Here is a 26,936-nt window from a genome sequence, read left to right on the forward strand (position 1 = left end):
ATAAACTTATTTCAAATTAATCTGTTGGGGAGATAAAATGTGTAAGATAACGTTCACGTACTAACGTACTAACAAAAACATCTAAGAATGTATCTTTTATTCTCCAGTACTGAAAACAGAACCGAGAAGGGAGCTTTTGATATGCGCTGTGACACAGCTCTTGGAAATTACCTTTTTTGTTCGTTGTCTGTCATTTCCAAGCTTAAGTTGCATACGTTTTTCTTTAGTTTTAATTTGCCTAACTATCGATCTGACCCAGTAAACGCCATAATCCCAGTCTGTGTTTCTCCCGCGTTATTTTTTTTTTTTTAATGGGGGGTGTTTACGCAGTTGGCTAGAGCAGTGCTGATTGGGGAGAACGGAGGGGCGCTCACTCTATTGGTTAGTAAGACTGCCACTCAAGGCTGGCAGTCATGCATATGCTCTGGAACAGAGTAATATCGCGTCCATATCGCAGGCTTTGCGATTAGGAAATCGCAACGTCTCAAATCGCGATTTCGATTAATCGCACAGCCCTACCGTCTAGTTGCAAATTGGAATCCAAGAGATTCTGTGTACTGTTTTTGGTCCAATAAGTAATATCTCTGTCTTATCCGAATTTAATAGGAGAAAATTATTGGTCATCCAATCTTTTACATTTTTAACACACTCTGTTAGCTTAGATAATTTAGAAGTTTCATCTGGTCTTGTTGAGATATATAGTTGAGTATCATCAGCATGACAGTGGAAATTAATCCCGTATTTTCTAATAATATTACCAAAGGGCAACTTGTATATCGAAAATAGCAGAGGACCTAGGACAGATCCTTGTGGCACGCCATATTTTACTGGTGATAATTGAGATGACTCCCCATTTAAATGAACAAAATGGTAGCGATCGGACGGGTAGGATCTAAACCATCTTAAAGCCTGCCCTTGAATACCTGTATATTTTTGTAATCGATCTATGAGTATCTCATGATCTATAGTGTCGAACGCAGCGCTAAGATCAAGTAAAACTAGCAATGAGATACAGCCTTGGTCTGATGCAAGAAGCAAGTCATTTGTAATTTTAACAAGTGCAGTTTCTGTGCTATGGTTTGGCCTGAAACCTGACATAGAAATTCTTCATAGAGATAATTTTTTTGCAGGAAGGAGCACAGTTGAGCAGACACAGCTTTTTCTAAAATTTAAGACAAAAGGAAGATTTGAGATGGGTCTGTAATTTGCCAGTTCACTAGGATCTAGTTGTGGTTTCTTAATAAGAGGCTTAATAACCACCAGTTAGATCATTCAGTACATCAAACACATCACCAGCTGCTAAATTCAAATCTTCGTTTGCTGGCTGGTGCTGAGCCAGAGACAGACGCCTTTGTACATCGCTGTGTTATAACCAATCACACACCATCGTGTTGAGCTTACGAATGCAATGAGCAATCAGAGGTGTTCAGATAAGTCATCGCTAAAATACTGGTGTTTTCTTCACTCGCTCGCCAACTGAATACCTCTTTCTGGCAAATTCTCTCGTCAGAAACAACAAAGTGCAGACGTGTGTACGAATTTGTAAGTAAGATACTCATTTCACAGTGTAAACAGCTTCAGTGATTTTAATGGGAGTTTTGTCAGTGAAAATGTTTTTTGATAATGTAAATGCTCTTTGCTCTCTTCCTGTACAATGAACGTGTTATGATTTTAGCCTAACTTGCAATGTTTTTACTAAATTCACATTAAATACAAAGTTAGTTGTACTAAAAATATTTTATGGCATGACACCCTGTTACTTAAGTAAATAGACAGGTTTTTATGCATAGTTAATAGATTACATTATTAGGCTACTTTGACCATCGCCCATTATAGATCAACATAATCTATAAAGGTGGAAAATGCAACTATTTACATATATTTGAGAATTGAGAGCCTATTTAAAGATTTAGTTAACACGTGTGTGTGATTTTTTTTCGAATAAAAAGGAAAAAATAAATAAAACAAGTGCTATTGTAGCTGCTGTGTGGCAAATGAACCCCCCCCCCCACCCCACTCGTGCCCCCTCAAAAATAATGAAAGCATGACTCCCCTGTTCTGAAGTATTGTTTGAATGGACAAATTCACACAAAAATTCTGTCATAATGCCCATCTTGGTAAGTATCCAATAGCAGACGTAGCCAGTGTTCTGATGATTTGTGCTACCCGCTCAGATTGTGCTACCTCCCATTAAAAAGATAGGTAGCACAAATCGATAACGAAAAATGCTACCTATCAGATTGTACTACCAGCATCTTATTCATGTGCTTTGAGGCTTTTTTTAATGTCCATCCCTACCCTAAACCTACCCGTCCACACTTATCCTTACCCTAAACTTACCCTTAAAACAATGCAAATATATTTTTGGTAGCACAATCTGATAGGTAGCATGTTTCGTCAGTACACCAGCTGAACATACTTGGTGTCTTAAAGTGACAGCACTTTCTTAATATTAATCAAACAGCAACAAAGAAATCACTCGCTGCTCTTGATTTAATAGCTTTTGTAACTTTAATAAAGATGAATCTTTAATTTATACAAGCTGAACATACTTGGTGTCTTAAAGTGACAGCACTTTCTTAATATTAATCAAACAGCAACAAAGAAATCACTCGCTGCTCTTGATTTAATAGCTTTTGTAACTTTAATAAAGATGAATCTTTAATTTATACAGTCAAATATGCAATGCTGTTTTACATTTCATTACTTTATTCAATTTGTGTACATAACTAATATTAGACCTACCTAAAAAAAAAACTGAAAATCACTGTTTATTTTATTTGTATCTTTACTCTATTGTATTTATTTGTGCTGTTGCTTGTAGTTAGATAGATTATTCTTATTTTCTTTATTTTTATTTGACCGTATAGTTTTTCCCTAAACATAGCACATACCGAACCATACCGAAACATGACTCTAAAAGAGTGATTCAAACTGAACCGTGAGTAAGTTGAACTGTTTCACCCCTAGTTCTACCATACTTGTAACAAGGAGTTGAATTTACAGTTTTAGCTACATGGATTTTACACAAGACTAGATAATGATCTGAGTTCCCTATCGATACTTCACTCGTACTGCGTCTGTTTAAGGTCTCCTTTTTCTCTGATGACTGAAGCCTTTTAATAACGCAGTGTAACTGCACGGCCATTGGTTCGTGCAGTGTATTAAAATGAACCAATGGCTCGGCAGCGGAGCGGTAAAGCCCGCCAGAATGGGCGGGGTCATCTGGCTATATAAGGGGCACATCGCCATAGGATCCTCAGATTTCTTCTCTTTCAGCGACGACTAGTTCATCGCTGATCTATGATACTCGAAGCCTCTCGCCATAGAATCGCCTTCGCAATGGATCAACCAGAACCAGCGACCCTCTGCTCAGCTGATTCGCTGCTTCTTCGCCGCCTTCAGCATCGCAGCAGCAGCGGTCCCAGCTGATTCCCTGCCACCATCCGGCGAGCCTAAAAGAGCTTATTTCTAGGGAAGTTCTAAAAAAGCAAAATTTCTAGCGACGTTGTTGCAAATGTCACGCTACGAGTGTGGCTCGTGCATGGAATCTTGCAAGATGCAGAAGGGCAGTGAGTGCATCGCCTGTCTGGGCAGCCCCCATGCAGAGACTGCACTTCACTAAGACGGAATGCTTACGCCCAGAGCACGAGTCTCGCTCTTCTCTACTCGCGGACCGCCTTCATTGAAGGCAGCCCCACTCTTCCATTTTTCCTCTCTCAGCGATCCTCGGAGAGAGAAACAGCGAAGTTTGGGAGCTAAGCAACCGGGTCTGAGAGATGTCACGGCGACACAGAGCCTGCGTGCTCGCTCTCCCCGCTGCGCTTCGATCCGTGTCTTACACATGAAGATCAGCGCCCCTCTTTACATCGAGCGGCTCTATTTTCCTAGGTTGATTGAAGCGAAACGCTGTCACTGACAGCTTCAAATTGGGGTGTGTGTGTGTCACTATGGCTGTGCTCACAGAGACGGGCTGTTTTTACAATGAAAGCAGTCTGCCCCTGTTCGTTCGCGGAAGGCGGCCCAGCCTTCCCGCTCTCATGTTTCTCTCCTCCCAGTTACCTCGGAGGAAGCAACGGTGAGCTCGCGGGTTGAGCGATCAGGCTTGAGCAAATCATGCTGGCACACATCATGCGTGCTTGATCTGCCAGTGTGTTTTACACGTGAGGATCAGTGCCCCTTGTTACACCAAGTGGCTTAATCCTCCTAGGCAGATCAAAGCAGAATGTTTGCATTTGTGTGTGCATCGCTGAGCCCGCCTCCCTTGCTCTTGTGTTTCTCTCCTCCCAGTTACTCGGAGGAAGAAATGGCGAACTCGCGGGGATGAGCGATCAGGCATGAGTGATTTAACGCCGGCAAGTCCCCGCATGCATCACTCTCCACACAGCTCTTTGATCCGCCAGTGTGTTTATACGTGAGGATCGGAGCCTCTCGCCTGGGCCACGCCAGGCTACGCTCGCTGAGACCGATCGCACTCACTACGAGAGTTCATGTCTCTCTCTGCTTTGCTCGCGGCTCGTCGTCTTCAATGAAGGCGGCCTCGCCCCTCCCCTCGTCCGCCACGAGCAAATTTGAGAGAATGCGTGCAGCACTTTTGATCTGCCTTAGTGTTTACAAATAAAGATCATCAGTACTCCTCTTCTAATGAGTGGTTTGATGTTTTTAGGCAGATTAAAATGCATTTTCAAAGAGAGCAAAATTCCTCTTCTGAGTGTGGGGTCCCCATACGGCGACCAACCGCTCGAATTATTCCAACCCCTTGTCACGCGGGCTGAGGCCTGCCAGGCCATCCCCGGAGTGCCAGACTGGGTTTTGGGGATAATAAAAAGGTTATTCCCTGCAATTCGCTCAAAGACCCCCGCGATTCAGCAGCGTGGTTCCCCCCTCTGTTAGAGCAAGGTCCTGCGCTCCGAGGTGATGAATTTGCTGGCGATAGGAGCCGTAGAAACGGTTTCCCCAGCTCAAAGTGAGTCAGGCTTCTGCAGCCGCTATTTTCCTCGTCCCCAAATAGGATGGCAATGGTCGCCCATTCTTGATCTCAGGCACCTGAACCAAGCCCTCATAAAACGGCTGTTCAGGATGATTACATTGAAACAGATTCTCTCGCAAGTGTGCCCAGGGGACTGGTTCTTTTCGCTGGATCTGAAAGACACCTACTTTCGCATCCAGATAGCCCCCCACTGCAGACAATTCTTGAGATTCGCCTTCGAGGGAGTGGCATATCAAAACACGGTCCTTGCCTTTGGACTGTCCCTAGCTCTTCGCACTTTTACGAAGTGCATGGATGCTGCTCTTTCCCCACCAAGACAGATGGGAATCCGCATTTTAAATTACCTCAATGACTGGCCCATTTTGGCCCAGTCGGAGTATGAGCTACTACTTTACAGATCCTTCCTCCTCAGCCACTTAGAATGCCTGGGACTCAGGGTCAATTTTGCCAAAAGAGCGCACTGTCCCCCAGCCAACAGATCTTGATCCTATAAACAGTTCTCGACTCAGCCGAAGGAGGGTGGTAGTCGCGCCAGAGCGTGCTCTTGGCTATTCAGCAGCTCGTGGCCTCATTCAAAGTTGGAGCCCCTCGCCCCTGGGCCTCATGGCCTCCGCGTCTCCGGTACTTCAGCTGGGTCTGCTTCGCATGCGGCCCCTTCAGTGCTGGCTTAAACCGTGAGTTCCGTCACATGCCTGGCGTCTCGGAACACCTTCATGTCAAGGTGGACCGGGCCTGCGTAGCAGCTCTGGCCCCTTGGAAAGACTCGGTGGATGGAACGGGGCGTGCTCCAGGGAATGTTCTGCAGAAGGAAGGTGATCTAGACGGATGCTTTCAAGACGGGTGTGCCGGGCAGGTTAAACCAGGGTGCAGACATGCTATATCAGAGCAAGATCCCCTCAGAAGAGTGGATGCTCCACCCACATACGGTTCAGAGAATCTGGGAGATCTTCTTCGCCTCAGACAACTCTCATGGCCCAATTTACTTTTGGATGAGGACAAGGATGTGTTGGCCCACGACTAACCCAACCTCCTCCTTTACGTTTTTTTCCCCCGATCGCCCTGATCCCACAGGTAATCAGGCGAATCAAGGAGCGGAAACGCAAGGTTCTGCTGGTGGCCCTGCTCTGGAGGACCAAGCACTGGTTCGCAGAGCTGTCTCAGCTGCTTATAGCAGCCCCGTGGCCCATTCCCCTTAGACGAGACCCCCTCTCTCAGGCGTACAGAACGATATGGCACCCCCAGCCCAAACTGTGGGTTCTGCACCTCTGGCCTCTCGATGGGAGCCTACAGACCTCCCCAAGAGCGTGCTAAACACAATATCTCTGGCTAGAGCACCCTCTACAAGGCGGCTCTATGCCCTTAAATGGTCTGTCTTCTCCGCCTGGTCTATGGCCCACGGCGCAGACCCAAAATTCCTGCAACATATCTCTGATATTGTCCTTCCTGCAGGAGCTGTAGGATAAGGGTCATTCCCCTTCCACGCTCAAGGTCTATGTAGCAGCTATAGCAGCCTCACACGCTCCTATAGCTGGCCAGTCAGTGGGCAGGAACAACCTAGTTGTTCGCTTTTTGAAAGGATCTAGGAGGCTCAACCCGCCTCGCCCTGTCACCATCCCTGCATGGGACCTGCCCACGGTGTTGAGGGCTCTTAAGTGCCCTCCTTTCGAACCGCTACAGTCCGTTTACCTTCGTCCCATGACACTTAAGACTGCTCTGCTACTAGCATTAGCATCGGTAAAGCGTATGGGAGATCTGCAAGCGCTATCAGTGAGCCCCACCTGCCTCGAATTCGGGCCCGACGACTCTTAAGTTCATCCTGAAACCAAGGAACGGTTATGTACCTAAAGTGCTCTCTACTCCATTTAGAGCACAGGTGATAACTCTAACTCCGAGTTGAACTTACTCTGTCCCGTCTGGGCTCTGAAAGTCTATGTTGAGCGTTCCTCCCCGTTCAGGCGGTCGGATCAGCTAATTGTATGCTTCAGTGACCGCACCAAGGGTTGTCCGGTTACGAAGCAGAGACTTTACAAATGGATAATTGACGCTATTATGTTAGCATACTCTTCTTTGGGCCTTCAATGCCCCATTGAGGCATTGCCTCTTCCTGGGCCTGGTCTAGTGGTGTGTCCATTGCAGAAATTTGTGTGGTGGCCGGCTGGGCCTCGCGGTCCACATTTGCCAGATTCTATATTCTGGACATCTCGGCCTTACCGTCCTTTCTACAAAGCAGGGCACTCTGTCGTATGACAACCAGTGCTTGGTGTTTGCCTCCATGTACGCTCTTGGCCCTCAGTGAGTTCCGAGGCTGTACTGAATTATTTTGAGACGATGATACAAGGTTGGGCCGACCTCTCGGAGTTAGCCCTACTGTCTTTTGTGGTGCTTCCCCATAAAATACTTGGTCACTCTGGGCCTAAGTTGCTCAAGTAGTAGTCGTTCCTCTAGCATAACACGGCGGGATTGTACTGGTTCCCCAAAGCATCTTAGTACGCAGTACGAGTGAAGTATAAATAGGAAACGTACTCTGTTACTAACATAACCTCGGTTCCCTGAGATACAGAACAAGTAATGCGTACTTTGCCGTGCTATGTAGCTGCATGACTTAGTCGTCGCTTCAGTCGAAGTAACCTGAGGATCCTATGGCGATGTGCCGCTTATATAGCCAGATGACCCCGCCCATTCTGGCGGGCTTTACCGCCATAGGCTCGTGCAGCTTCGCTGCTGAGCCATTGGTTCGTGCAGTGTATTAAAACGAACCAATGGCTCAGCAGCGTACCGTTACACTGCGTTAATAAAAGGCTTCAGTCATCGGAGAAAAAGGAGTTTTTAAACAAACGCTGTACTCGTTCCGTATCTCAGGGAACCGAGTACGATATTGCTTTGCTGCAGAATTTCAACACCATTAATCTCAATTCCAAGTGACCGTATTAAATCTAGAGTATGATTTCAACAATGAGTGGGCCCTGACACGTGTAGTCTAACCCCAATAGAGTTCAGAATGTCTATAAATGCTGAACCCAATGCATCTTTTTCATTATCAACATGGATATTATAATCACCTACAATTAAGACTTTATCTGCAGCCAGCACTAACTCGGATATAAAATCAGCATGTCTGTATGGTGCCCTGGTGGCCTGTATACACTACCCAGTACAAACATCACGGGATTTATCATTAACACTTGTTTATAAAGAGCACTTTCATCAGGTTTCTCAGTGGGTGCGTCACTGAGTGGGGAGAACCTTTTTGATGTTTTGATCGGAACGGAAGAGCAGTGTTTTGTCCTGCGACTATGCTGTCTCACAGTCACCCAGTCGCCCTGCTGCATGGGCTCTACAACCGGAACGAACAATGTACAAGATTCCCTGAGCTAGTCGCATCCAAAGCCATATCTAAGGCCCTCACATTCTTACTATCCTCAATAAGTTTGGATGCGTGTCTCTAAAATTCTAAAATCTTCTCTGTCAGCCTAACTATTTCCCTGCATTTATCACGTGAATCCCTCATTGCTGACAGAAAGAGATCAAATATACATGTGGCAAGCGGTGCAAATAACAATAGCAGTAGAAGAAACCATTACTCACTGTGATTGTTGAATGATTTCGACTTACCACTGTTGTTTGAGCTCGTGAAAAACAGAGCTGGGGGGGGGGAAAGAAATGGAGCGAGGGGAAAAAAGAAAACTGAACGTTAGTAGTACAGTCATGGCCAAAAGTTTTGGCAGTGACATAAATTTTGTGTTTTTCAAAGTTTGCTGCTTAAGCTGTTGTGGTGTTCATTCACATTGTTTCTAGATTATTGTATAGAGTGATCAGATGCATTTTAAATAATTGCTAAAAGCTTCATTGGCCAAAAAAATTAACTTTTCACAAAAAACAATAGTTTTGATCCTGACACAGAATGACCAGCTAACATTAATTGACTAATCATATCAGCAGCACATGTGAAAGTGTGAATGAATACTAGTCAGGTAAAATCACTATCATACTAATTAGATTGTAAGAGCAGACTGATTGCTTTAAAAGGAGGAAAGAAGTGCTTCCAATTATTGTGTTCTTGTTAGCAATGTTTACCTCCAAAGAAACACGTGCAGCCATCATCGCTTTGCATCAAAATGGCCTCACATGCAAGGAAATTGCTACAAAGAATATTGACCCTTAAAGAACCACTTACTGGATCATCATGAACTTCAAGGAGAGAGGTTCGACTGCAGTGAAGAAGTCTTCAGGATGTCCCAGAGCGTCCAGCAAGTGCCAGGACCGTCTCCTCCTGAGGCGTCAGCTACGGAATCGTGTCACCAGCAGTGCAGAGCTTGCTCAGGAATGGCAGTAGGTTGGTGTGAGAGCATCTGCACGCGCAGTGAGGCCAAGACTTTTGGACAACGGCCTGGTGTCAAGAAGGGCAGCAAAGAAGCCACTTCTCTTCAAGAAAAACGTCAAGGACAGACTGAAATTCTGCAGGAAGTACAAGGATTGGACAGCAAAAGACTGGTCCAAAGTTATTTTCTCGGATGAAGCTCCCTTCTGACTGTTTGGGACATCTGGAAAAGCGATTGTTCGGAGAAGAAAAGGTGAACGCTACCATGAGTCCTGTGTTGTGCCAACAGTGAAGCATCCTGAGACCATCCATGTGTGGGGTTGCTTTTCAACCAAGGGAGTGGGCTCTCTCATAATTCTGCCCAAAAACACTGCCATGAATAAAGAATGGTATCAAAACGTCCTGCAAGAGCGACTTCTTCCAATGATCCATGAGCAGTTTGGTGATGATCCATGCATTTTCCAGCATGATGGAGCACCATGTCACAAAGCAAGAGTGATAAAGAAGTGGCTCGAAGATCATTACATTGAAATTTTGGATCCGTGGCCAGGCATCTCCCCCGGATTTCAATCCCATAGAGAACCTGTGGTCAGTCCTCAAAAGGAGAGTGGACAAGCAGAAGCCCACAACTCCGAGAACTAATAAGACAAGAATGGAGCACCATCAGTCAGGATTTGGCCCAGAAGCTAATATCCAGCATTCCAGAGCGAATTGCAGAGGTTATGAACAAGGGTCAACACTGTAAATATTGACTTTTTTTTTTTTTTTTGCCAATAAAAGCCTTAACTTATATGCTTATCATTGTTTTTCAGTATACCGTAGAAACATGTGGAAAAATAATCTACAACTACTGAAGCAGCAAACTTTGCAAAACACAATTTGTCACTGCCAAAACTTTTGCCCATGACTGTAGACGCGAATAGAAATGCGAATGGCAAGCTAACCGGCTAACGGAATGCTAATGCGCTGCACTCGTGGTTTTAGATTAAATGCAACGATCAAATTAGTCAGATTAGTTTGATGGATAATATCAGAAATATGGTGGGAATTAAGTTATATTTTATCACTTTAAACAACAGAGAGTGATAGATAGAGATTCAACAGAAAAGCGAAGCTACACGGAGCTACAATCGCAAACCACTCAGCAGAGTGGCAGACAGGAACCAGAAGTAGTATTTGATAAAAACATGATTTTCTCAGTTTTTTGCACAAATGTTGCTTTTTTTTTTATGAAACTTACCTGCATTCAAGTGTTGATTAAAATAAAGAATGCTTGAAGCTAGAATAAAACAAATTTTATTTATTTTTGTTTATTTTATTTTTAAGTAAAGGCTCTGTTCTTTATTTCGATGTATTGCATGTTCAGATATCCATACAACAAAATATTCTGGGGGGCCATGAAAATTATCAAAAAGGCTAGTGGTGGCTGGCAATTTTTTATTTTTAAACACTCGAGGGGAAAGAGTTAAAAAATAAAAAAGTGTTACCAGATATTTTAAATGGGTAACGATACCACACATTATGCAGGGACAGCTGCTGCCTGTGCATATTTGAGTAAGTGCTCTGTGAAGAGGATCAAAGGTTTCTGTTTGTAAAGTGTTTGCAGCATTGAGAATTGTAGCCAATCACAGACATGTCTGTTGAGCATGTGAACAAATGGCGCTTTTCCACTGCGTGGTACGACTCGGCTCGGTACGGCTCAGTACAGTACGGTACGGTTCGGCTCGGCACGGTTTGCGTTTCCGCAGCAGTTCAGTACCGTTTTAGAGTGGGCGGGATTATTCATGTCGTTATAGTTGCACCGCCTCTACTGCCGCGACTCCTAAAAAAAACTTTTTCATTCCACATCGCCCCATCAAGCGCGTACCATGCAGTGGAAAAGCGCCAAAAATGACCAGTCAGATGTTAAAGTTAGTGAGATACCACTTGAAATGCAGGAGTTTTATTCAGCATGTTTTAAAGCTCTGTATGGTCATGAATTTTGTAAATAATAAATTCATTGTGCACTGATCTTCACTGATTATAAGAAGAATTTTCGCAATAGTGCGAAATATTTAAATTCGGAACTGAATCTGACATTGTGATGGTTGTTACAGTGATAACCATAGAAATAGATGGGACAAAAACATTTTTTAAATGTCAAAATAGATCTTGGAGTGCCAACTAATAGATTTGCCACTTGTTGAATATAATGTTTGTTTGTTTTTTGTTGTTCATTTTATTACTAACTTTTCATTTGACCTTTTTAAAGCAATGTTTATTTAATTAAAATATTTTAAGGCTACATGCTGTTTAATGTATTATATATTTTTTATTAGTAGTAGTAGTATTATTAGCATTAATAATAAACTAAACTTGTTTGTTTGTTTGGTTTTTTTTTCTTTTTTTTTTCAAATAATTAAATAGTTCCAGTAGTTTTTGCTATGGTACCAAGTGAATTTTTACTAGTTTACTGGTACATTTGTAGTGTTATGCTAATTTCAAATTGTGAATTCATTTTTGCAGACCTGCCAATCTGTACGCATTTTGCGTAGCAAGTACACATTTTGACCTCAAAGAATGCTAGTACGATTTATCACTCTAAACTATGCAAAAACCTGACGATGTGTCTGTCCACGCGCAGAACTCAAAACAAGCAACAGAAAAAGATGAAGAGTTCAAACAATCAGTGTTTTTTTTTCTTTCGGTTTTGTATTTAAATAATTTCTGTGCATTTTATTTCTCTCCAAACTGGCTGTTTGTGTGTCCGTGAGTTTGTGGACTGAGATGAGGACATGCCTGCCCAGTCCCCGCTTATAACATGCATCTGAAAAAGCATTTTCCCTTGTAATGACTTGTAATGCGAAGCATTTCTAAACCTGTTGTCAAACAAAAGAGAACATTATAACATGCTTTTACTCTACAACATCAGACAAATGTTTGAAATAACTTCCTTTTATGAACTTAATGTGGCTTCTTATCTCAGAATGATGCAGAAATATATATTCTCTGCTGTAATACAGGCTATGTTGATTAGCAGTGGATTATAAATATACTTGATTATGATGAAAATCCCGAGGTGGTTTTAAGAACCAGATAAACTATACATTGTCGCAGTAGAGTATTTATTGTTTTAATGTTCTTTTTGAATGTCATTAAAATCTTTTTTTTTGCTTATCTTTTTGCTTTTGTCCATATTAGGGATTTCCTGGAGCATCATGTGTTTCTGTGTGAGGGCGCCCTCAGGCATCCAGTTTGAATGAAACAGACATTACATGTGTTTATAGCGCATAATAATGGCCAATCCGTAAAAATAATACTTCTCTCTAATGAAATTTGAAGTAATCAATTGTACTGGAGTTTTTTTTTGTTGTTGTTGTTGGTTTGTTTTTTTATAGTATTTTAAACCGCAAAAAAAGAATCCTGATGTTCCAAACCATCAGAACCAAACTGAAAAATGTGGTTAAAAACTAGGTATTTATTGAACTGTGTTTATGCTAAAGTACTGTATAACTGGAATATCACAAACTGAGTACAGACCCTGAGTATTAACCTATGAAAAATATTTATTTATTATTTATTTGAGCTATCCAGCTGTAATGTTCCTATCATACTGTGGGTTGGAGTTAAGCCCTTTCTCTTTCATCAGCAAGGGGAATAATAGGATTCTGTGTCGCTCCTCATATTTGATATTCCAAAGTTCTGTATTGTCACTCCATGACAGAACTGAGAATTGCATACCTTAGAATCTATCACTGTCCCAGGACTGTGGTAGACTTATAATTTACTAACATTAGTAAGTGCTGCAGTTTTATGACTCTTCAACTGTTTGTTTTCTGTACAGATGTATCTTGTCATCTTTCCAGAGGGAACCCGCTACAACCCTGAGTTCCAGAAAGTTATCAATGACAGTCAGGCTTTTGCTGCTAAAGAAGGTATTGTTTCCCCTCTATAAAGCCACCCTTCAGATCTGTACTTGTTGTTGTTGTTATTATTATTATTATTATACAGATCTGTCCATATTGTGTCATACATCTGAGTGCAACAGGTTATTGGAGAAAACATCTGAGATTTTTTTTTTATTGGAAGATTTTAACGCATTACATTTTACGTTGTTGATTGGATTTTGAGATGTGAGCATTGAACTCAAAAGTAAAGTCAGATAAATGCAAGCTTGCAGGAGCAGACTATTGGAGAAGTCCTGCATGTGTCACCAGATAGAAGTAATTTCACAAGAAGATCCAGTTATGACATTTTTAATATGCGTTTGCAAGGTCAAAATAAAAACAATTAAATGCAAGTAATATGAATTTAGAAAATCAAGTGAATTTTCATTTCATGTGGACTTTAAAGGATCAATTCACCAAAACATTTAAATCAGTCATTAGTCATTTAACATTGTGTTTTTGTTTTTATGGTGTTATTCAATGATAATCAGTCATTATACTGTATGACTTGGAATATAGCGAAAAAGACTAGTGATCGACCAATATTGATTTTTTTTATAACTGATATGATACCAGTTATTTGCGTGTTTATGTGCCCGATAACCGATATGCAGAACCGATATTTTTTGCTGTTATAATTCTGTTTTTGACACAGTAATTACAATACCACTGAACTGAACAAACCATTTTATTTATAGCATTCACTCCCTCCTTGCATAGAAAACAAAACTAATCTTATTTATACACCAAAAATAGAGGGGTCTGAAAGTGCAAAAAAAAAAAGAAGACAGGCAAGGACTGCACATTTCACCTCCTCCACTTTTCCAAACCGTCTGGTGAGGCTCTCCAGCATCTCCTGTCTCATTGTTTTAATCCCATGAGAGGAGGGACTCTTGGCTGCTGAGCAACATCTTCAGAACTTTGACAGATTGGATGATGCATGATGCTGAACTTTCGTAGTGGTTCATCTCAAGAGTGACCTCTTCCTCTGGAGAAAGGGTGTTAATAAGATTACTGGCAATATTCCACTGCTCAGCACTCAGGCTAGTGAACCCACCATGCTCACTAGCATATATGTTCCATCAGATTGACACCGCCTGAATGATGGAATGTGCAGGTAGCCCAAGACAGCTCTTTGTGAGTTGAGGCCATCGTTGACAACAAGCTGTAATACGTGGGCACTGTCGCTCATGTCAGGCAGTTCATCAATTATCATACCTTTAACAATGTTAGCACCACTGTCCTGTGAACAAGAACCACTCTGTCTTTGTCAATTTCTTCCAGCATTCCAAAGAACATCTCACTAATATACTCCCCAGTGTGTGATCTAATCATTGCTTTTGTGTTTAGAATTACTTTTCTGTGAATCCACTGGTCATCAATGAAATGGCATGTGATACTCACTTGGGATTCAGTTGTACCAGACCAGCAGTCTGTGGTAAAAGCCAAGTTATAACCTGCTTTATCAGGGTTTTAGCAGTGCTTTAACATTCTCAATGATACTATTGTGAATACTGGAGAACACCTCTGTTTGGTAGAACTTCTCACTCTTTAGAGTATATCTTGGTTCTACAGTAGCCATGAGTCTCTGGAAGCCTTTATTTGCAACAAAGTTGAAAAGTCAATTGTCTGTAGCAATCATGTCTGTAATCATCCTGTCTAGTTTTTTTGAGTCTTCCACTTTGTCTGCTTATCAAACATCATAGGAAGAGAAGCTTGAATGTGGCTTGATGTATTTTCCTCTCCAGCATCTTTTTTTTTCTTTGCCTCTTCAAAGATAGTTGAGTGATGTATATCTTTAGGTGGGTCCACAGGTTGGAGGTATTTTTTGTTTTAGATTTTGACCCCATTTGGCATTCTTTGCAAACTGCCAGTCCTGGCAATGACTGAGTGAAGTAAGTCCATACTTCACTTTGTTTTTTGTTTTCTCCTTTGTCATCTTTTTTTAAAAAAGTGTTGAAAATTAGCAGTCTTTCGTGTTAAATTTAGTCTTCATATTACAACAATGAAAACATTTTATTTATAAAAAGCATCAGCAGCAACACTAATATTAACAATAAGAAAAATATATGTAGAATGTATAATATTTTCAAATGGAAAAAATAAATTAAAGACAGGAGTCAAATCAACTTTGCAGAAATATAATACTTTATTTTAAACTAGTTTTAGTAGGTTTATAAGAAGTTTAATAGGCTAAAGAGTGAAGAATAATTCGCTGGATAATGTTAATTAATTTAATAATATTCTCTGGAATATAACAAACAAAACATCGTATTTTATTGCATTGCTCAACTGAATTATTAATAATGTTTTTGTCGTTCTAGATTATGAAATACCTGCTGACAAAGCTCTGTTTGTCAATGCATTTACACAGAACTATACTCAAACTGCGATCGCTCACGGTGATAATTAATTTCCATAGAGTTGTATTTATTTAGATGTTTATTAGTGAAATAATGGTTATATAGTAAATGTTTGTATAATTACCGTGTTTTAAACAAGTGAATCTTGTTAAAAGTTACATGCAGTGTCCGTGCTGGAGCATTTCCTGAGCATCAGCCCGATGAGTGAAGAGCAATATGAAAGTGACTTCACAAGACTAATGAGCATATAGACAAGAGAGAGAGAATTAAATTTAGTGCTTTTATTTCCAACATGCACTCATTATTGACTATATATAATTAATTCAGGCAAAGTTATGTCTTTATTGGGACAGGACTTGACGGATTATCTTACGTGACTCCGTGAGTTTGTCTCTATTTCTTAGAGCCAAGCTGCATAAACTACATATCAGGCATTTATATTACAGCAAAGCAAGTAATATACTTTACCTGTGCATGCCGTTGACTCCTCTCCCCTCAGACGCACTGCAATGGTGATCCTGCGCGCAATTCTCAAAACACCCACAAGATGGTGGTGTTGATCAGTAAATCCGATATGACAAAACCGATATCCGATAAATATTGGGAAAAAATATTGGTAAATCGATATATCGGTCTCTCTCTAAACAACCAAACACATTTTACACAAAATTAATTTTGTATATTTGAAAACATTATTTGACATACTTGTAGAACTTAAGTTTTGAATTCAAAGTAGGTCAGTTGTGTGATTTGTGGGTGGGAGGATGGTATTTATGTTCACGCTCTGGTTTTTGTGTTTTTGCAGTGTTGCGTTTTTTATCTAATTACAGGCATGTTGAAAGCAATGACTAATCAGAAATATTTACTGTAGTTTAGTTCACACACTCGCATATCCTCTCATTATAACAAAGATAGTGTGGACACAATATAAATAAGAGTTCCCTATCAAAACTGTTTCTCACGTTGAGTTTGATGCTTGGGGCAAAATCGGTTTTCTTCCTAATACTGAAGCCTGATTTGTTCAAGTTTGTGCAGCTGCACAAACCTATGGCATTTCAACCCACCAAAACGGACGGGCCGACTGCCTATTGTTATGAACCCTGGTTCAAAAGGAAGCAACAAAACCAGGGACACACGCAAACACATTTAGGCTCAAAGGAGAAGAGCTTTATTAATACAAAATTAACTCTATAATAAAACAAAACAAAGGCAACAATAATATTTCTGTAAACGTGAGCAGCAGCAGTGTGTAATACAGGGTGCCTGTTAGTGCTGTGTTCAAAATATCGATATGACGATGTATCGTCACAGAGATTTGACGATACGAGCATTGATACAGCTGGCCCTGTATCGATATTGTGGCACGTGTGCAGCAGTGGACCGTACTTAATTTGTTTAAAATTTTACAACGTTTAAAATGGAGTAGAAAAGTGCGAGGTTTCTAAAAAAGAATGAATAGAGCATATATAGGCTACAACATGGTTTAATCTGGCCGCAGAGGAACACAACTGGGTTGCCTGATATAAAGAGATGTAATCCCCAAAACAGAGCTTCACACTTGCGCAATATGGAAATATCTGCTTAGTGTGCTACTTATCTTTGTCAACCTGGCAAACATGCACGCGCTCTCTCTCCACTGTGGATAAACGCACTTGCTTTCTGAAAACACTGCTTAGCTTGCAGTTTAGCGAGCTCCACTTCAATATTCTATTCTCAGAAAATTTTAATTCATCGAGTGTTTATTTATGAGAGCGAGAAAGAGAGAGGCTGTGTATGTATGAATTACCACCATTTTGCCGCGTTTCTCTATTAACAGTAAAAAAAAATTTATATATTAGAATGAGTACATTACAATATAAATTTATTAGAATGAGTACATTATTATTTATGGGCTTAAAAACAAGATGCAAACAATCAGAATATTGTACCTGGTTGAGAGTGCACAATGTAAACATGAAACATATGCCATTACCTATATTGTACTGTGGTACAGTTATGGAGGCCCTTCATAATGTAGAGGTCAACTGCCTGCTTTGCCAATAGTTCGAAATGGCACTATAGTAAGCAGTGTTTAATAAACAGCTATTTTTCTAATTTCTGCTGAGGTGAAATTCAGTGCAGTCCTGTATCGTGATACGGATCGTATCATGACTTTGCTGGTGATACACAGCCCTAGTGCCTGTGCTGTTGTAGTGTTTTAAAATGCTCAAAACAATCTCAAACCTAACACAAACAGTAGTAGCCTCCAAGGCTTTACCAACTCGAAACCTGCAAAGGGAGCTGTCAAATCCTCAAGATGTACTATTGATTGATGATTGATTTTTTTTACCTCAAGATGGATTATCGCTGTGTCTCAACTGTGGCCCCTTGGAAGGCCCTTTGCCTGTATCAGACAGGAGTCCAATTGTTGTTACGACAAGTGCTTCCAACTTGAGGTGGGGAGATCTGTGCAAGGGCATCCTGGTCCAATGCCTGCACATCAACTGTTTCAAAATGATGGCAGTTTTTCGGGCCCTCGAAACCTTCCTTCCAGCCCTGAAAGGGCAACATGTCCTTGTCCATTCTGACAATATGACAGTGGTGCCCTTCATAAATCGCAAGGGTAGCCTCAGGTCGTGGTCTCTTTACAAGATGGCAAGACACCACCTCCTATGGGCTCAGTGCAATCTGGGCTCATTGAGGGCAATGCACATGCCGAGCATACTGAACCAGGGAGTAGACGTGCTGACCTGGAGCAGTGTATTTCCAGGAGAATGGAGACTTCACCCCCAAATGGAAAGGCAAAGGCAGACCTTTAAAAGTGAAAGTGAAAATGAAGTGACATGTGGCCAAGTATGGTATATATGTGTATGTATATGGTATATACCAATACTCCGAATATGTGCTCTACATTTAACCCATCCAAGTGCACACACACAGTAGTGAATACACATACACACCATGAACACACACCCGGAGCAGTGGGCAGCCATATTGCTGTGGCACCCGGGGAGGAGTTGGGGGTTCGGTGCCTTGCTCAAGGGTCTTCACCTCGTTCGTGGTATTGAGAGTGGAAGAGAGCGCTGGTTATTCACTCAGGTCCGACAATTCCTGCCGGACTCTAACCTGCAATTTTCGACTCTGACTCTCTAACCATTAGGCCACAAATGCCTCCTTTTGCTTCATACGACAACTCTCATTGCTCTGCCAGGCCCACCTGTACACCTTTCCTCCAGTTGCTCTGCTCCCTCAGGTCTTCAGATGGATCAGGGAGATCAGATGCTCAGTTCTACTTTTTGCTCCACTCTGGCAAAACCAGTTGTGGTTCCCTGACCAACTCAGTTATCCCTTCCTTCCTCTGAGAACGAGCAGGGCGCTAACTTACTTTGCCCGGTCCAGACCCTCAGGATTTATGTGGAACACTCTTGCCGGCTTTGGGGGCTGCTCCAAAGAGCTGCCAGTTACGAAGCAGAGATAATCGCACTGGATAGTGGATGCAATAGCCCTGGCTTTTGCCTCTGTGGGCTCTGAGTGCCCATTTGGAGTGAGGGCCCTCTCCACTCGGGGATGGCCTCTTGGTATATTGTAAAACAACAGAACAATCCATTGAACACTCAGTACTTCTATCCCTCACAGCTTCATTTTCATTTCTGCCAAAAATTTAATATGGCACTACACTGACTGAAGTCTCTCTGGACTTGGTCCAGTGGAGTTTCTGTTGGGGATATTTGTGAGGCAGCCAGTTGGTCATCGTCATCAACCTTTGTTAGGTTTTTTAAGTCCCTATGGTATGTTCTTCCCCCAAGCGTCATAAACGCAACCTTAGAGACCTTTTTGATAGGGAATGCTCGGGTTACTAAAGTAAACCTAGGTTCCCTGAGATAAAGATTAAAGAAAGTTATGATAGTCCCTGAGATAGTTATGTTGTAACCTGAGCGATTCAATCGGCAGTATGTAGTTTCTTGGCTACAGACTTCAGTCAGCATAGTGCTACACTTAATTTTCAACAGGAATGAAAATTAGGCTGTGAGGGACAGATGTACTGTGTGTTCAGTGGATTTTACTGTTGTTTAACAACGCCAATTTTTCAGTAGGTGAAATGTCTTTAAGAAAAATAAACTTTCAGTAGATAAAAAAAAAAACGTCAAAACAGTTTTGAAAGTTGGTGAAAATTGTGATCTAGGACCTTTTACTGTATATAGTGCGTGCCATTGTAAAGACTGTAAGTCTATCCCTCAAAGCCTCATTTTCATCACTTGTTAAATTCAATTTGGTGTCTAAACAGACTAAGGTATAACAGTTTTTGTGCAAATGAGCTTAGTCATGTAAAGTAGGGCTTCAACAAACGATTATTTTGATGATTAATATTTCTAATAATTGATAGATTAATCAATTAACTAATTGTTGATTTCACTTATTAATCAGTAGGCTTTGATTATTCAGCTTTTGCAATTTGTTAAAATATTGATTTACAAATTCTATAAATTTTCATATAAACTGTGCTATAGCTTCACACTAGTCAAACCACATTATTGCATTAGGTCATAAAAGATCAAATGACTATTCGACAACAAAAATAAAAAATGTCAAGGTTGTCAATTAAAGTTGACTAATTGTTTCAGCCCTGCTGTAAAGGGACCATTCTTTGCTTGCTTTCTGTATGTAATCCATTCACAATTTGAAGAAAAGTTTTGTCAAAGCCAATGCCCACGTATACTGTTAAGTTTGAGAAGTGACAAACACTGACAGTGGCGAATTTTTTGTTATATCCATGAATGAAAATGAGAAATGTAAATATTCAAACAAATATGTTCAAGACACTGTAAATAAATGACAATTTTCATTTTTGGTTGAATCCATTTATGCCTAAAGTAAGCAGAGACTATTAGCACCATGTTTCCCCATGGCACCGTAAATATATATTTAATTTTATAATATTTAAATATTTTTCTGTCACTGATAGATGTCTAACATTTCTGAATGTTTTCCCAATGTACTAAATTGCAGTTTCTCAAACTAATTTACTTGTAATAGTCATGTTGTCTTGCCTATTGCAGGACTTGCTGTGCTGAAGCACGTTTTAACACCAAGAATGAAAGCATCACATGTTGCCATTGAGACTATGAAGGAACACCTGGATGCTGTATATGACATAACCGTTGCATATGAGGGAAAACTCACAGCAGCCGGCCAGAGACATCCAGCTCCTACAATGCCAGGTATGTTGTTATCATACATTCAGTTTGCAAACAGCATGTTTACTTTCATCAACTGAAACTAGCACAGGAAAGAAGGTGGACGCAGTGTTAAATCATTGATTGAGGGCTGGAAAAAATAGATATGTGAATTTCCTGTTACTTCCTGTAAACAGTGAGTGTCACAATGTGTTATTTTCCATTGGTTCCCAAAACACTAAAGCAATAAGAGGTTTCATGCAGAAAACATCCTGTTTTTCACAGGAATAAACATCATAAGTCGCAACATTTGGGTAGCTGTTAGGATATTGTTACATCCTTTATAAAAAAACAAAACAAAACTATTAAGCAACAGGCTGTCACAATATCAACGTTTCAGTCATGCGTCACCATTTCTGGGTCCAAGTGCTCTGTCAGATCGCACAAGCAAACTGATCTTATACAGTACACTCAACGGTGTGCTCTAATACTACTTAAAAATCATGATCCTGACCTTTATCTCCATACTGAAATCTGAGTTGGCCAGAGAGAGATTCATCTTTTATGAATCGTTAAAATATTGGTGTCTGTGACACAGTGAGCTTGGAGACTGTAGTGTTCACCAAACATTTTTAAAGCTTAGCTTAAAGGTATGATATATATGGATGGTGATCATAAATTGCTCTTGAAACACATTTTTGTTTTCCTTGTTTCTTGATTATTATTAATTTGTCCTACCACAGTTTCATAATGAAGTAAATATATTTTTAAACTTCTCATTAAAACACAAAATATCTTAACAGTGTGTTTTTGCACCATTGCTTTGTCAAATCATCTTTCAGTTGAACTAAATTGCGATGACGTAATGCGCTTCTCAAATCACAAAAGGCTGTGGTTTAATTGAACAATTATGGTCAGTGTTCATTTACATTTGAGCAGCTCATGAATAAGTGATTCACTGTCTTAGAGTGACTCCATTCACAAATGTAGCCAAAAAAAACTTGATCCTTTAACACTTGCACTCTACAATACTTGCTTGCTTTTTATGTAAAAAATTATCTTATAACTCATTTTTCTTTCTTTAAAAAAGAGAGAGACCCTCTAACACAAATTTTCTGTATTCTTTTTCTATTCTATCTACTTGTTTTCTTTTTATTTATTATTAAAAAAATAAAAAAAAACCTTGCTACGTGTACTGCGTTATGCTAACCAAGACTTGTCACAGCACTTACATATTATTGCTCTTTTGTAGGTTTTGATTGCTTCTGGTGTCCTCATTTGTAAGTCGCTTTGGATAAAATAGTCTGCTAAATGTAAATTCTATCTGTGCATGCACCGTGAGTTATATGTGCATTTGGGAACACAATGTGTGCCAGACTTTTCACATTCTCATAATTTCTAACATTTTGTAAACAGACAGCATGTCACTACATTTGTAATGAAACACGTCTTTGCTGGAAAATCTCCCAGCAGTTTTCTGCCAAAAATGAAACTTTGCAAGTGTAGCGAATCAGCTCATGGGGAAATATGAATAATTAAGCATAACTAGTTATAATTAACTATTCATATTTTAGATCCGCTGTAGATATTTAGCTGACCTCTCAGGGTCAACTGTCTTGTCAATTCCAAGAACGTTAATTTCCTGGTTAAGGGAAATAACTTTCTTACTGTACAATTCTACAAGCTTGTAAAATTCCAGGGGGGAAGGGTTCATGGGTCCTCATATGGCTTGTTAACTGAGGTTACAGAGTATTTGTTATATAAAAAGAGAATATATAGTGTGTTGGATTGGTCCAGACGCTACAGCAAGTGAACAAATTAAGACAGACAGTATTGTAAATTTACTATGTTTAAAGTGAAATCGTTTATGTAATTATTAAATAATAATTTTTAATTTTATTTCACTTTCATAAACCGTTTTTAATTGTTTAATTTTCAGTTTGTTTGTTTTCTGTCTGATGGTTGTCTGAAATGCCTTTATCTAATTCAAATTCTCTGTGTGATAGAGTTCCTGTGCAAGGAATGCCCCAGGGTGCACATCCACTTCAACCGCTTGGACATGAGGGAAATTCCTGTGGAGCCAGTGTTCTTCCGCAGATGGCTACATGAAAGATTTGAAATCAAGGACAAGTGGGTTTCCGAAATAGCCCCTAGTCCATCATTCTTATTTATGCTTAACTACATATGCTTAACTACGTATACATAACTACATACGATTACACTTTATATTATGGTGCCCTTGATACAGTGTAATTATAAATTTAAGTACTTAGTAATATTAATTAACTACCTGTACTTACTGTATGGTTAAGATGAGGGTTTGGTTTAGAGTTGTTGCATGTAAGGCTTAATTGTATGTAATTATGCATAATGTATTGTTGTTACTATATAGTAGTACATGTAGTACTGGGCACTGTAACAAGGGCACTGTAAAAAAAAAAGTGGGTAACACTTTATTTTACAGTGTCCTTGTTACACGTTACATGTACTTACTATTATAATAACAATAAATTATGAATACATGCAAGTAACCCTAAGCCAAACACTAATCTTAATGCTAACCGTATAGTAAGTACATGTAGTTAATTAATATTACTGTGTACTTAAATGTATAATTACACTGTAACAAGGACACCTTAAAATAAAGTGTATCCAAAAAGTGTTACCTTACACTTATTTTGGTTATGGTATGTTTGCAAAATCACTGATCACAGCAGGGATTCCATGATCATGGAAAACTTTGAAAGGTCATAGGATTTAATTGGTCAGAAAAAGTGTTTTGATGCTGTGTGCAACAGTTACGCCTAAAAGCTACATATACTTTAAAGTGGTTGAACTAGAGTCAAGCCACACAAACATTTAAGGAGAGTGTGTTGGGTTATTTCCAGTTTGCTGAACTGAAAAAAATGTCTGCAAATTACAACATGGCATAAAAATAGTGGTGCTGTTGATTTAAAGTATTTTGTGAACTGGAAATGCTGGATTATTTTAAAATGGTGATTTAGTTGCACTTTCAAATGTGTTATTTTTTCTGTTTAGGCTACTGACCACTTTCTATGATTCTGAAGACCCTGAGAAAAAGTGCAGGTTCCCTGGAGAAAGCCAAAAGTCGCCTCTTAATCTTACAAAGACATTGCCTTCTCTGTTGATTTTGGGTGGCCTCACTTTACCAATGCTGTTAACAGAGTCAGGTAGAAAACTCTATCTCAATACCTGGCTCTATGGGACTCTGATTGGATGGGTGTGGGTAAGTGTAAGTCCATAAACTAACCATACTGAGAAAAAAAATCCATTCTGACCACTCAGATAACACATTTAGATTTCATCATTGGATTCTTCAATTCTCACCATAGTTTCTTTTTGGCTCATAGTATACTACTAACCAAGAGGCTTTTTTTTATTGTTTTTCATTTGTTTTATTTCATACTCTTAACTGTCAGAAGGTAAACAGTAACATTGTGTCTGCACTGCAAACAAATATGAGATGCAAAAAACTAAGGCGTTGCATTTGTCGGCATAATATGCTTGCAGCACTGTAGACATATTCCTATTTTGATTTATAATAGGAATGTTTCAGTTTTTTTGTTTGATGTCATCATTCACTTGCGATGTAAACCCAATGTGAGGGTTTACTCACATTTTACTCACAGGTTAGAGTTCAACTCTTATCTGAAATGCACAAATGGATAACAATATGTAGCACCGATACAATGTTTTGTATTAATGTTGTATTAATACCATAGCAGTCTTGAAACATTTGTCATTTAATCATATAATTGGCCTTGTGGAACTACATGTTTAAATTTCCAGTATGCAAGGTTTTTTTGGGGGGTTTTTTTTTTTTTTTTTATGATTTGTGGGATTCTGAATATGGTTTCTAACATCAATTGTGTATACAGGGTCTGTATTTCATCATGATGTTCTTGAGAATATTTGGAGTATTTTATTATTTTGTGCTGATTTTCTTTGTGTAATGCAGGTAATTTTTGTTGGTTATTCATTGGATTTTGGATGTGTGTTTACATCGGTTATATTTTTATTTGATTTGATGCCAAGATCTAAAAAGCCTGTCAGATATGGGCTTTTTATTGTAAGCATTTGCACTGTTGCTAAATATTTCACCGATAGTTGCCAAAATTCCTGGTTGCAGGGGTATTAAATATTCAGTCAAAAATAAAAAATTGTCTTTTCAACTTAATGTTATTCCAAACCTATGACTTTATTTCTTTGACGAATCCCCACAACCCATTTTTCATGTTTTTCCAGAACGTAATCAAGAGCAATAATTTTGTCCACATAAGAAATCTGAGACCTTTGTCTTGAAATCTCATAGTTCAGTGGTTGTTTTTTAAATAAACAAATGACCTCATCTTGCTCATGCCATCTAATTGTTCTTTAAATCCTGTTGCTTTTATTAAAAGTATATTTGTATTATTTAATTTAAGTGGAGTACAATTGATCCATTGTATTATTTATTTGACATTTACCAAAAAAATAAATTAAAAAAACGCTTCAGTAAGTGCAACTGGAGATGTTTAGAGCTTAGAACATTGCCAGAGCTTCAACAGGACTCCCTCTACTGGAAGCTTCTGGGTCACTTTAGATATAAAGGTCAGTGTAGGCTCCCACATTAAAAAGATTTGTTGACATCCAGTTGATTGCACTTACCCATAATTCATAATGTGATTATCATTAAAGTCCATTATCTAAAAATATTCTGATGAGAAATGTATTTGAATGATAGGAGAGTATGGGAATTTAAAATGAAAAAGGGGCAATAACGCATATGCCTTCAGTATAAGTTTAGAACCCAAAACTTTAACCCTTAAATAGTATCAAGCACTTGTTGACAAAATCACAGATGTACAGCAGCATTCCCAAAATCATTGAAAACCTGGAAAAGCCTTGGAAATGTATTGTTAAAAAAAGTGTTGGGGATGCCATGTTGAAACTGTACTTTGCAACAGTTTGGTAAAAGCTACATGTTCTTTAAAGTAGTTAAAATAATGTCAAGCATTTGTATTTAATCAGAGACATTTTTTCAATAAAATCTTTAATAAGGTGACAATTACGCTTTTGCTAAATATATACATTAAATAAAGGCATCTCTGATCTTTAACCCTAAAATAGTATCAAGCACCTTTCCAAAAAAAAAAAAAACTTTTTCTCTTTTAAAATAAAACGTAGTTGAAACTAATGATTGACTTAAGGCACTTTCTATTCTTTCATTTAATTTAAGTACAGATATCGTTTCATACATCTTATGTCCTTTATTTTATTTCAGTGGATTTGATTTGTGGTCATGTCTGTGTGTCATCAGATTTGTTTCTGACATGTTTGACATCAAAAAGCTTGTGACTTGTAGTCAAAAGTTAGTTTGGGCTTTCATTAACATTAATGATGTCTTGTCACAGTCAAAAACCATCCATGAATTTGTATTTTTTATTTTTTTTTAAGTCATAACCTTTCTAAAACAAAGTGACTGTGATTTACCAATGAAACTGTGGGGCAGAGTTTGCCCTTAACTTATTTTGCGGGGGGATCACGCTTCTTGACGTATTTCTGGATGACTGATAAATTATTGCATTTATCATAGCATAATTAGAAGATCATCTATTCGGCAGAAGTGGAATCATTTGATATTTGATACGGTTTAATTATATACTATGTATTATGATTCTGAAGTCACCAAACTCTGTGAGACTGTACAAAGTATTTCAACTGCAACAAACTTTCTTAAACTGGTGCTGCATTGATGCCCATCTTTTAAAGACTTGTCCATGCAGTAAACACTCATGATCATTTAGTGTCTGTACTATACTCCTTCACAATAAAGTTTTTTTTTTTCTTTCTATCTGATGTTTGATTTATTTAGGTCTTAATTATATTTGACATTTGAATTTTTTTTTCTTCATATAACACTAAGCCAATATGCAAGATTTCAACATTATCCTCTTATAGAATTATGTGTGTGAGTGACGTGACGTGGTGAAGTATGGTGACCCATACTCGGAATTAGTGTGTGTGTGTGCACTTTGGATGGGATAAATGCAGTGAACTCACACACACCATGAACACACACCCAGAGCAGTAGGCAGCCATTTTTTGCTGCGGCGCCCAGGGAGCAGTTGGGGGTTCTATGTATTAGGTATTGAAGGTGGAAGAGAGCGCTGTACTCCTCCCACC

At 39.4% G+C, this 26,936-nt stretch overlaps 1 protein-coding gene across 1 annotated transcript in view; it reads left to right on the forward strand.

Annotated features, from left to right (window-relative positions):
• The window catches only part of agpat5 (1-acylglycerol-3-phosphate O-acyltransferase 5 (lysophosphatidic acid acyltransferase, epsilon)), a 61,718-nt gene extending 35,150 nt beyond the window's left edge, over positions 1 to 26,568 (forward strand). Inside the window, exons 5-8 of the mRNA XM_016254905.1 lie at positions 13,132 to 13,222; positions 20,634 to 20,795; positions 22,757 to 22,880; positions 23,790 to 26,568. Of these exons, the coding sequence (XP_016110391.1) occupies positions 13,132 to 13,222; positions 20,634 to 20,795; positions 22,757 to 22,880; positions 23,790 to 24,015 (603 nt within the window). The 3' untranslated portion in view covers positions 24,016 to 26,568. The remainder of the gene's footprint in view (positions 1 to 13,131; positions 13,223 to 20,633; positions 20,796 to 22,756; positions 22,881 to 23,789) is intronic.
• Positions 26,569 to 26,936: the final 368 nt, after the last annotated feature.

The sequence above is a fragment of the Sinocyclocheilus grahami genome, unplaced genomic scaffold (assembly GCF_001515645.1).
Source record: "Sinocyclocheilus grahami isolate Dianchi unplaced genomic scaffold, SAMN03320097.WGS_v1.1 scaffold1292.1, whole genome shotgun sequence".
In the NCBI taxonomy this organism is placed as follows: Eukaryota; Metazoa; Chordata; class Actinopteri; order Cypriniformes; family Cyprinidae; genus Sinocyclocheilus; species Sinocyclocheilus grahami.